We start from the raw sequence: 13,634 nt of genomic DNA, 5'->3' as shown, positions 1-13,634 counted from the left end.
GGCCAACTATCTTTATTATTTTTGTTCGTTAATTTTATATTAATTAATTTTTATATAGATATAATTATAAAAATTACATTTTTATAAATTTATCATTCGTTAAAAGTATTTACATTCTTTTGCAATAAACTCCTTTTTAAAAAAACCAAAAATCAATAATTAGACATTCATTTAGTTTTGCTTTAAATAATAATAATATAATAATAGTAAAAATTGTATTACATTTTACTCACCTAAGAGATATTATTTTATCCGAAAAGAGAGAAATTATTTACCTCTATCGATTTTCAAAAATAAAGAAATATATTTACTTTTAATTTAAAAAAATGAGAATATTCTGGATCTTTGTCATTGAAATAACCACTATTTTTAAACTTGGTAACGTGGGACCAGTAAATACGTTCGAATTGCCTGTTGTATCAGAAACATCAATGAATGAAATACGTAGGATGTTAGACTTTAATGGCATAACTGTGACAATAGTGTATCCGCGGTATCACAGAATTTTCACACGCAATTTTATTGTTAAGTATCGCGTCTTGGCAACGAAAGACATCCCTCATTCGAATACCAATATAGAAGTGCCCTCTGAAGGCGATAAAAATGGCTCGGATTCATTGTATATCGCGTTACTGAGAAATAAAAATTATTTGGAGATAAATCCCGTACACGTGAAGCACTTGAAACTCAAATATTTTGATAATAGATTCCATCTGGAGGGTTATGGCACACATGAATCACTAAAATTGGAAGGGTTTTTGAGTATTCCTTGTCAGGTTATAAAGGAGCCAGGTATTTAACATATCATTTCTTTGTTAAGCATCATTGTTGAGGAAACAAATATTATAAATCATACTACTTTTATTTTAAATTGAATAGCAATTAGTGACATAGTATATACCTAAAGAAAGTCAAACGTCCGTCTAGAATATTGTGTTTTTTTTACTATATATTATTTAAATTATGTCTAAATGGGGATAGAAAAAGGGAGTTTTTTTGTCAGGAAAAAACAATTTTATAAAAAAATAATGGAAAATAAATTGTACCTATGTTTTATTTCAATTATTATTACAATCATCTTTTGATAAACTACCAATATTCTATCATAAATTTTTTGTTAGCACAATTATTTAGTTTTGGCTCATATTTTATAATTGTTTTAAAAAATTTAGTTATTAACTTTTAAAATTAAAATTTCATTAAAATGCTTTTATTTTACATCCCTAGGTATGTATCATATAGAAGTATCCAAATCGCCAAATCTTGGGCAAACGCGTGATTTATTATGCAACCGATTCACGGGCCGTTATTTTCATCTTCCTCCTTGCATTAATGTTACACTTCCTAAAATCACATTACACATCAACCCCCAATTTTTGAACCCAATATCATCTTATCCCGACACAGATTTAAATGTCAAAATAAAAATCCATGATAACCTCAAACTATGCCTTATTCATAATGACGATCTTAAAACTGATAACGTTCTAGAAGCCATTAAAATTGTTTTAGAAGTAGTCAGAGTAAGAACCGTTCCATACACTGAATATATCGATCTCGCTAAATCAAAATTTATCGGTAAAGTTGAAAGGAACCCGAAGTACGGTGTGTTCGAGATCTTAAAAGGGTACTTCATTTCCAGGCATTGGCATGACCTCCATGGACTCCTTTACAAAATACCTTGTCAAACTTTTGATCGTCCCGGGATATATAGGGTTTTATTAAGAGGTGTCAGGGTTGGTAATAATAAAACTTTAGATTATTCGTCTATCATTTCAAAAAATAGATATTTCGAGGTCAGTAATAGTAATGAAGATCCTATCAATCACTCGCTACTGCTGTATGATAATAATTACTTATACGAGTATTTTGCTAGTTTTAGTCCCGTGGTAATTGTAAAATCCCCAATATCTATTGAGTCATTATTTTCGTATGAGACTAAAAACTCGCGAAATTTATTTATGTTCCTACAATCGGAAGCATCATTTTTTCCATGTCCTGGAGATATATTTGCCATTTATTACTCTATTCCTTCTTGTTACAAGGAAAGGACTGCTTTAGTCAGAGGTTATTTAATGAACCAAAGGCTTAAAGGGTCTATTAATTTAATATATCAACGTTCGATTCACAAGAAGAACATTCAAACTTTGAACCTTAACTGCAGTGACATATTATCTAGGATAAGGAATATAACTCATAATTTAGAAAGCCATCATATATGTTTTTCGTATCTAGTGACCAGTATTCAAGGGATACATATTGAGATGGATCGAAAATGCATACCTATTTTCCCATTGACAGAAAATCGACATGATGAGCAGGGTAAGCGCAAAATTAGAAAAATTGTTTTTTTATTTATATTAAGAGGAAAGCCGGATGCATGAGATTATAGCTAGTGTTGGTTTTATACCTAACTTTCATTTTATAATCCTATTTTTTTCCAACAGAGTGAAAATTACTGTGTTATTAATACTGGGGGGAAGGCTATATTTTTTACTTTAATATCCATTAAAAATTCATTAAAATGCGAGGAAAAGTTTTGAAACTACATTTATGTTAAGAACCTTAGGGCGGCCTACAATGTTATCATATTCGTTTTATAATACATTATAGGATTTAAAACATTTTTAAAAATTTTTAAATTTTTTAAAATAAAAAGTATTTTATATAAGGGTTTGCCTAATATCTTATAAAAGACAAAAACACCCTATTCAGCATAAGCCGGAAGACAAAAATGCTAAAACTTAACCTAAAAATTAAATTTTAATGACATTGATTTTTTGGGATTTTTTTGAACTAACAAAAAAAAATATTTTAATGAAAGTGATTGTTTTGGACTATCTTTATTTTTACAATTATAATTTTATTAAATTGTTTTAAAAAAAATTGAGTTCTCGAAACCAACCCCTTGCATAGGATCTATTTTTCATGAATTGAAACAAGAATGCCATATTCTTATCGGAAAACGCCATCCCATGACATGTTGTAAGTGTTTGAATATAGAAGAGGATCATCGAAATTCCTCATCTTTCCATGCTGCATATAAAAAATTATTTCAGCAACTAGCACACCTATTAAAATGGGTTTATTTATATCTGGATCGACATTGAAATCAAGGAAGATTATCTGTATGAGCCACAAATTTAAATAAAATAAATTTTATAAAATATAAAATTGAATTTGAATTTATAATTAATTTTTCCAGTAAAGAATAAAATATAGTATTACTAATGTATATTTTATTTTTACTTAATAGGCGTTTCTTTTAAAAAATTAATTAGCATTTATAAAAACTAATAATTTAATCTATTCATAATGGAAAAAAATGTTGCAACGGTTCATGCTGCTTTGAAGACGGCAGCTAAAAAAAGGCTATGGTCATTAATGTGAATTAGCAAATTGTTAGGCCAAATGACAAGCTTTTATTAAAATCCGAAAAGCTTTCCAGTTAATTTAGAGTCAAAGCTTATAATTTCTGTCTTCAGCTTTTAAATTATATTACACTAACAAAAAATAAACACACTTCTAATTAAAAATGGTCAGTAGTGTTTACCTTTTGGGGGCCACAACTCTTAATTCCCTATCCTTTTTTGAAAAAAAAATGATAGCATCGTACCCAAAATTGTCTTATTTGAGCAAGATAGAGATGTTTTTGTCGATTAAGTCGCTCATATTATTGATTTTTATATATTTTATATTTTTAAAAAAAATATTATATTATAATTGATATAATATATTAATCTACTCACACCAGATAGAATATTTATCGATGTTGAACACATTTCTACACAATGCAAACCATCTGACTCATTTCCATCTGTTACGTCATCGAATTTTGGAGAGAAATCAGATATGATCAATGATAGTATCTCGAATACTTCTATTCGATTACTAAATCCAAATTTAACCTACAACTTTCGCAATAAAACGTTTAGAAAATATTATCCCTTCATGAGGCATTATTATAGTAGCATTTTTAATGCCGCAAGATATACCGTGAGAGAGAAATTTAATATTAGCAGTGTTTACGTATATGAAGCGAAAACATATGGTAAAAATACAGTTTACAATATATATATTCATATATTTTACATTTTTTGAACACAATTTTAGTCAAACATTTTTTCGAAATTAAATTATAAATAAGTCGACAAAAAATACAAAAGGTAAAAGTTAGCAATTTAGTACTGGAAATAAGAAAATCGTTCGATTTAAGAGATGACATCTACATCAGAAATTTGCATGACCCGGCCCGAAATACAAAAGCCCCGGGCCGATCTAATAGAATTTGAACCCGGCAGGCCAACTCATGTAAATATTTTTCCGGAAGGATTTTAAATTTTTGAGCCTGAATAGTGCAAAGAATAATAATTATATGGGTAAGGCTTAAAAAAATTAGGCTAGGTCAAACACCCTTTGGACAGGACTGAAAATATCCAACCATTTGAACTGGTTGGGAGGGGGGAAGGTATGTTTATAACTGATCTAAATTAAATTGAATCTTCTTTTTTTAAGGTAATCGGTTCTTAAGAGAGTTTAGTTAGATATCTTAAAAATCAATGAAGGGAAACAAATCCAATTAAAATATTTTAAAGGATCAATTAGCTGTTAATCGGTATTTTATCGCCTCGGGCTTACTATAATTCTACCTAAGGGGAATTAAACGAAAATAGGTTCTTACAAATCTCAAATACTATCTAATTATATTATTAAATTTTAAAAAATAATAATATTATTAGGGGCCTACATTCATTCACTTTTGAGGAAATTGGGGAGGGAGGGGGGGGGGGGGGGGTTACGGAAGATTATATTTTAAGTTCAAGAGAGGTAATGAGTATAAGATGCTATCGTCTTTAGAATAAAAGTGGATAACAGGAGGTAATTGGTTTATTTTTGCTAATTTTTATTTGTATTTCCTATTTTTTTTTTTGGCTAATCTTGATTTGCAGTTCCTACTTTCTTTGGTAATTTTGATTATAAATTTCCTATTATTTTTTTCTTCTTATTTTTGTTTAAAGGATGAGTGGAAAGGAGGGATAGAGGGAGGGGGAAAAATATCTTCACTGGAGGGGGGGGGGCTTAAAATATAATTTTTTAACATGTTTGTTTAGTCGGCAGACTCTTTAACAACTAAGCCTGGCAGTCTAGTCAAATCTCTTGTAAATTGATACCTCACCCTTAATAAATTTTAATAACTATTTTAAATTACAGTATAAGGTAATACGAGATATAGTACGATCCCGATTAGAGACAAAGAACTAAATATTTACAATATTGAATTCTGGATAGAGTTAAATCGGATTCGATAAGAAATAGTAAAATAGTGATTAATATTTACATCTCTGCTCGATAAAAAGTTCATTATGCTGTGAGCTCCCCATATTATAATGTATGCGTAATGTTAAAATGTTATCCAGAATAATTTAACCTTATAGCGAATGAAGGTCAGATATGCAATATCATTTTATTGTCTATATATATTTTTTCATGTTAGTCTATATCCTTATATCGAATCGGGTCTATCAAGCCCAGCAATATCTAAGTATTTTTTATTAAAGACCCTACTCTGATTACAAAAAAAATGTAGAGTCTTGAAAAAGAAAACTCTTATGTTTAAAATTTTAGTTTGATTTTTATCAGCATTTAGAAAAAAAATATAATTTTAACAAGAAATATTCTTGAACCGATCCACTGCAGCCTGTGTAAATCTTTATGATCCATGCCAAGCCTTCCCCACTAATAAAAACTTTAAAATCATCCCAGACTGTATTTTATCTTTCGAATCGGACTTAGAGGTCCATTCTTTAATAAAAACTATAGGGTCCACAGCTATAAAACTGCAAAACCTACTTTTTAGCTTAACCATCACCTCAGTTTCGGGTTTTTTTTTAAAATATGCCTCCAATTCTAGAAAGAAGAAATAAGCTGACTAGTACCTCAATGCTTAACAAATTTTCTAAGACACGCGCCTATAAACTGAGCAATAGTACTTTTGAAAAGTAACTAGATGTACTTATTAGTTATATTTAAAAATGTAACTATTTATGGTTACTTGTTATATTATTTTAAAACCAACAATTAACTAATTAAAGTTAAATTTTAAAAGTAATTGATTACATTACAAGTTATTTAAAAATATTTATGGAATCCATCATTTTTAATATAATTTTTTTATTATGCAAAATTTTTACAAATTTTAATCGAAGGAATTTAAACTAAAATGATTTAATTATAGATATATGTGCATTGAAAAAAATATACCAAATAATTATATGTATTCAATATGATATATATTTGCAACGAAAGATTAATAACACAATATAATATTCGTAAAAATTTGAGTTTAATAAATTTTTAAAATTTGTTCTAAAACTAGTTTTTATCCAGGAATAAGCTTCCCTAAACTAAACAAATGTTCTACAGGAGCGCTTTATGTAAGTGAGAAGTGAGGCTTTATTTTTATCAAATAATTTCATTAGGGAAAGGATTCTATAAGTGATACATATATTAATTAACATGAAGTAATTTGAAAAGTAACTAATTACTTATGTAATGTAGTTGTATAGTTAAATTATTGGCTAATTCACATATATAAACTAAAAAAATATAATACACAAAAAATAAGCCATTCTCACGTAAAAAATATAATTTTTTTAAAAATAAGAAAATACGACCATTTTTTTAAAACTAGATACATTTTGTTGCTATATTATTATTGTGTGTGTATATATATAGTTATGGATTTAACAGCCCATTAATTTTTATGGACAATTAGTCTACCAGGCAAATAAAATGAAATAAAAAAAGGGGGTGGGGATAATAAAAATCAATGATGCCTAAGGAATAATGACAAAAATAATTTAAAATCCAATATTCTTTTTAATCTTTTTTTGATTTATGGTTAGATATATTATATATTATAATAATTTTTTTAATGTATTTTATGACATTTACGAACTTGTCTAATTTGATCTTAGATTAATGGGCACTGTAGGTTTGTCCGCTACCCATTCGGTTCCTGACAACGCTATTAACTTTGACTTATTGTGTTATGAATGATTTTTTTTTGCTCTGCATAAAAATATTGTAATGAATTGAAAATGTGATCGTGAAACAGATTTAATTATTTGATATTATAATGTAGAAGGATTTTAGAAAATCTTGGTTTTTAGCAAATTTTAAAAGCTTACATTTATAACATGCGTTTTTAATTTTGAGGAGCCTGGTTTTACGGGATTCGTATTCTAACATGCATAGTAAACCTACACTGTAAATTTCAGAAAATTTTGAAGTGAATATTTGAATATTTTAGTTTTGTATAGAGAATTTTCATAAAAATTTTAATAAATTATAACTAATATTAACGGCAAAATTGTCTAAAATTCTCAAGGTATATACTTCATGCATTATGGAGATTCTAAACATCCATCAAGAATTCCTGCCATATACTATTTATGTTTTGATATTTACTAAAAATTGTGCGAATAAAGTATAGTCCTCGATTTGCTAAACCCCTACCATAAATGCATTCCTAAATTAAAAGTTAATAGAAGATATATCAAAAATAGTATTTTTTTATAATCTTAAAGCAACTATATTCTTCTTTCCGCTCTTTCTTTAAAAACATATTTAAATAAAAATTAGAGAAGATCCTTATACATATTATAAAATTAATCGTTAACCAAAATTGGCCAGGCCTAATTTTTTTGTCCTACCCTAGCTTGAAAATGGAAATAATTTTTCAAATTTGCCTCAGGATAAGAGATTTCATTTTACAGGTCATTGGATTTTATATAACAATTCTAATAGTATCTAGGCTTCATTTATTCTTATTTTTACGATGTATTTAAATGTGAAGAAAATTTTAAAAAAAATTCACAAATCTGAATATATGGCTATCCTTTGCTATCACCCCCCCCCTTCTCCACCGTCTCCTCTGCCCACTTGCTATTTTATGACAATATATCTCATATCCAGATTTAAATAAAGTATATTCTGTGAACTAATATTAAAAACCAGCAGTGTGACTAAGCGGGGGGGGGGGGGGAGGCTCGAGTTCCCGCAAAATTTTGAAATTTTTTTTATACCACTAAAAAAAATTTAACTAAAATAAGTAAATTTGAAAATAATTTAAATTTTTTTTTGAGCCCCCTGATATTGTAAAGGTTAATGACGCTGTTAAAAATCAAGATTTAAAATATTGTATTAGTATTGGTTTGAATATTAGTATTGGTTTAAATAATTTTCCATTCTTGTTATGGTTATTGTATTGATTTATATTGGTATTAAATTCAAATATTATTAAAATTAAAAGAATAAAAAGAGTGATTTTAAAAAACCTCAATTGATTTTTGAACAAGCATAGAAAGAAAATCTTGAAGCTTTACTCCTTTAAAATAAAAGAGGCTGAGAACCAACCTTCGAGATTTTATGGAATTGAAATCCATTTTTTTAAACGAGGATGCTTAGCCCTGAAAAAAATGATAAAAGGTGTAAAAATTTAGATATAGTTATAAATATTTTGTATGAACAAACTATATCAAACCAATCAATTAAAAAAAAATTAACACATTGATTTTGAAACATTTTATTTGACACAAAAATATAGCAAGATGAAACAACTATAAAAATATGGTGAGTGAAGAAGAATTATAAGAATTTAAGAGCATGCACCATCTTTTTAGGCATAGGGAAGTTTGGATAGTATGTTCATCTGATGAACAACTTTGGTCTATAATAACATAACGCCCTTTCGAAAACCCCTTTCAGAGCTAGTTGAGGAGGCTGGAACTGCCAGATAATCTTAGTAGTTTTAATAATGTTAAATATATGATGTAATTTTCACTAGTTTAGTGGAATTTGTATTCCAGCGGTTGCCTAGTCAAGATAATTGTTTATTTCTAAGAAATAATTATGAAATAATTATGAAATAATTATGAAATAATTATGTCTATAACTTTCTTCAACCTGATAAATTTAATCAAAAAGTTACTTTAGTGGATTTATTTTGTGGTTTATTCATCTAAATTGAAATTATTATTTATTATATACATATTATATTCTTCAGTTAGGTATCTAATGAAGGTGTCTAAAGCATTATTAATAAGTGTCTTGATACATAAAGGCGCCAATCTTCATCGTCAATATTATATAAATATATATATTGAATTAAAATATATATAAGCAAAAGCAGCTAAAGAGTTGTAAAATAGCATTAGGTTATAACTCTTAACGTGTTCTAAATGCTAAAATATGAGGAATAATAGTTAAAAATGATGAAGTGTTTGCATATGAGGCCATGTCCATAGCATAATTTTATGTTTCTAAAAATTCTCGATATTATTGTGTAAATTCCATTGTTTTAAAACTAATACCAATCTTTGATTTTATATTGGTTTATATTGGTATTGTTATTGTAAAACAGGAATTTATTGATATTGATCCCACCCCTACGCTTACATATATGTTAGCGTCAATGTGTTTTTGGCAATGTGTTATTTTTTCAGTAAATCATTTTTTGAGTGCGTTTTTTAAATTTAAAAATCTGATTTTACCGGAAATGTATTCCACCATGTTTGGAATACCTACCTTATAATTTTCAGATAATTTTGCCATGAACTTTTGAACCAAATATAATTTATATTAGTTTTTTCATATATTTTTTTTTATAAATTATAATTAATCAATTGAAATTAATGTTAAATATTCTTTGGTGCATCCTAAGTCAAATTTTTCAAAAATTTACTTATAATTGAAATTTATTAAATTGAGTTTGGACGCATAATGTATAAATGCAAGAATCATTTATTTTTTATTGAAAATTATTTTGACTTTGGATGTACCCTTATTGCTCAAATTTCCAATTCCCCTGTATAAAATTACAAAGAGCTGGCAATATTTAAAATAACAGAGTTTCGAAAACTCCCAGCTCGTAAAATTATCAAAATTAAAAAATTCAGATTAGGCTGAACTTGAGAATGGTTCTCTTCAAATTTGGCCTAAAATTTAACCTCGATAATTCTCTGATGATTATATTTTTAATTTTTTTTTTTCAATTTTCAAATAAAAAGATAACTGCATAGCCATGCCTAAGTTACTCGAATACGATCACTTTCCAAAAAATTTTGACAAGGAACATAATTCTCCTCCCAAAATTGCAATTATAACATCAAAAAAAATTGTCATATGGATCGATATCTTGCTAATAATGATAGAGATTTGGGTTTGCGTAGTTATAGTTTTAAATCTCTTTAAATTTCGCTCCAAGCTTCTGCTCTTTAAGCAAGTGATAAACTATATAAATAATAGAAAAATTAACACATGATAATAAATATGTTCAACATTTATCCCAAGAAATGGGAAAATAATATTATCACGAAGATCTATATAACATGCCTTATCAATCAATTTTAATTGCAGTATCAGCCGTCATTTTCTATATGAATTTAGCTATTTGATGGTGCCAACTATTCTAATTAGAGTATAAGAAGTGTTCTCAACCATTAAAAAATTATTTCCCCTAAAGATATAATTTTAGACAATTTTGAAAATATTCTAATTGTACGATAAACTATATTTGTTTTTGCACTAATAATAAAAGACGTTAGTAGCTTTGTTGATATGTTTTAAAGCAAGATGAACCAGACCTGAACCGAATCAACAATATGATTCGAACGGTTCAGATCTCTTCGTGCACATTATTTTCGACACCGAATTAATTTAATTCTCTTAAAAAAATTAAATTATAATATTTATATAAAAGTTAGCAAGAATCATGTTAAACAAGTGGTATAATAATTTTTTTTATTTTAAGGATTTTCCGGTATCTTACCATTGCCTCTTAAACTACAATCTTCGGGATAACAACTCTAAGAAAATTAACGAAAATCAGGAGTTAAGGATGAATGCATTTTATGACAATATGGGAACATCACAATCCTACATTTTTCAAAAAAGTCGTTTTGTTTACTATAAAAATAAATCGTTTAATTTTTATTATATACAGCTAAGCAGCAATTTCTTTTAAGAAATATGATTTAGGAATAGAATTTTGGATCAAATTTCGTGCAATACTCCTTATATATATAAATACAGATTAAATTAAATCGTTAGGATATTTATCAACAAACCGCAATAAAACAGAACTCCAATAGATAAGAAATTTACTTGAATTTTACAGCCTCATTTTAAATGAATCAAAATTAGAATCAGCCCAGTTCGGGGTAGAACGGAACCGACCTTTAAAAAGAATATAGTTCAATATTATATAAATATACATATTTTAAGAAACCCCGGAAGGAAGTTGCAGAGATTCCATTCTGATCAAATCTCAATATTCTGAATTTTTACTAGGGAAAATTGACGAGGTAATTTTTAAAAAAATATATCAATAAAGTCAATAAAAATTTTTGATATAATGTTATTTTTAAGGAAAAGTACGAACAAGATAAGCCCATCTTTGAATCAAGAAAAATTAAGTATTATACTTTACCATATATTATGAAAAAAAAATAATATAATATGCAATCTATTTCTTATCCATTCATTAGAGCAGAGACCTGCAGGCCCGCCCCTAAGCCCGGCGCCTGAAATTTTTTTTTAAAAAATACCCGGAAAGGCCTGAAAAATTTTAAAAAAAAATACCCGGGCCGGGCCCTAATATTTTTTAAAAAAAATAATACTAAATATCTGTTTAGAATATAAAAAAATAAAATATGGAAATAGTGTTGTTATACGGCTCGTTTTGAGCCGATTTTTAAAAACGGCTAACACAGTATCTTATCCAGAAAAATATTACTTAAGCCTAAATTTTGTCCATGGAAGGAGCAAAGGTCTTGACATATGGTATCGAAATTAGGCTTAGTCAATATTTTTCTGGCGAAAATATTGAGTTAGCCGTTAAGAATCGGCTCAAAAAGAGCCGTTTAACAACATTAGCTAATATGCTTGCTTATTAAATAATAATATCGCCGAAAAATATGATAAAATACCGAATAGGTGGATTTTTTGTATATACCTGGTCGAATATAAGTTTAAAAAATTCCGAGCCGGGCCAAAAAAAATTTTTTAAAAAATCCCGGCCGGGCCCAAAAATATTTTTTTCAAAATATCCAGGCCAAGTCGTGCAAATGGTACCTCTGTATGTATAAGAGCATTTCTTTAAAAAAAATTTTACCATTTGGACTCAAAGAGCATGTCCATCACTAATAATCATTAATTGGAGCACTTGAGGAAAGAATATACCTTTTTTAATTTTATATTTCGATCACATTCTTTTTATCATTTATTTTCTGATGGGCTAAATAATTAGATTCGTCATTCTTATAATAGAAATTGCGAATAAGCAGTTAGAATAAGAATTAGATCTTATTATGTAAACCCAATGTCATAGTAAAATCGTAATAAATAACTGAATTTGGTATTGTAAGCAACATTTATGCAATATTCATACCTTTTTTTAAACAGAAGTCAATTTAAAACTTTTAAAAAAATAAATTTTCGTTTGAGGGAGGTCAAAGGGTTTGGTGTTCTGGGTCCCCCTATTCCCCCTGTCAGATAATATTGGGAAGTTAATTAGATTATATGATAAGAAATTTAGAAATTGAATGAACAGTTTTAATGTATAACTGATTGAATCTCTACGTCTACTTTTTAATATTTTTTAAATAATATCATTATTGAAAGAAATATCCCTATATTGGAAGAGCTTAATAGTGATCCTAACCTTATTAATTGTAATGATATCTATAATGTTCCCATTGACATTCCACCTATCCTCTCAATATCAACTCTTGATAGAATCTCTAATTCTGAAGAAGTTGTTAGAAGTGTTCAAAACGCTGTATCAACTTCTGAAATTAATAGTGTCACCTGTCAAGGAAACGATTTAGAATGGGACGAGCAAAGCTATGATTTGAACTTTAATAACGATTTCCAAGAACCCATTCTTGGACACGAAAGCATAAGTATTCATTCAAGTTTATTCGAAGTCAATTGGACATCTGAATTCTTGGATAACTAATTTCGGGAATTACAATTTAAAGGAATTTTTTACTATAATAGCCCTCCCTTAAACATATCGAAATTTATTGTTTGTTTTGTTCAAATATTAATGATATTACGATGACAAATAATTATTGATAAGAATTAATATTTTATTTTTTTATATATAATTTTTTTAACATTTAATATAAAATATCATTTCTTCCAGTTAGTTATAGGCCATGTTTTAGGGTACCCTGATTTGTTTGTTGTGCTCTTCTTAATTAACAAACTATTGTATCAGACATTCATCAAAAATATTTTTCCTTCCAAAAATACACATATTTTACAATCCGTTTTGATGTGCTTTAATTTCCTTAGCGTTAACCTCAACTTCTATTTCTAATAAACCAGCTCATTCTGGTAGGGTTGGGCAGTAACGCGACTATTTGTATCTAAGATACAAGAATATCATAAACTTTGTAGCTTATAATATGGTTATTGATTAAAATAATTTCAAAAATTATAATAACTCAATCCTTTTTATTTATTTATTAAACCATTTTTTGAAAAGGAACCCTAAGTACAACCAAAATATTAAAAACAGTCATTAAATAATAGAATGTTAGTAGCCTTAGCTCTTCGCGAAACCC

At 27.7% G+C, this 13,634-nt stretch overlaps 1 protein-coding gene across 1 annotated transcript; it reads left to right on the top strand.

Annotated features, from left to right (window-relative positions):
• Window positions 1–326: 326 nt before the first annotated feature.
• On the top strand, window positions 327–13,053 carry LOC135923744 (uncharacterized). Its single transcript, XM_065458665.1, has 8 exons — window positions 327–792; window positions 1,228–2,322; window positions 3,755–4,051; window positions 10,071–10,285; window positions 10,814–10,955; window positions 11,287–11,366; window positions 11,431–11,477; window positions 12,685–13,053. The coding sequence occupies exons 1-8, from the start codon at window positions 327–329 to the stop codon at window positions 13,019–13,021; spliced, it is 2,679 nt and encodes an 892-aa protein (XP_065314737.1). The 3' UTR covers window positions 13,022–13,053.
• The last annotated feature ends 581 nt before the right edge of the window (window positions 13,054–13,634 follow it).

The sequence above is a fragment of the Gordionus sp. m RMFG-2023 genome, chromosome 1 (assembly GCF_954871325.1).
Source record: "Gordionus sp. m RMFG-2023 chromosome 1, tfGorSpeb1-WG-v2, whole genome shotgun sequence".
Lineage (NCBI taxonomy): Eukaryota > Metazoa > Nematomorpha > Gordioida > Chordodea > Parachordodidae > Gordionus > Gordionus sp. m RMFG-2023.
The sequence above is the reverse complement of the archived record's forward strand: the minus strand, read 5'-3'. Positions and strand labels throughout refer to the sequence as shown.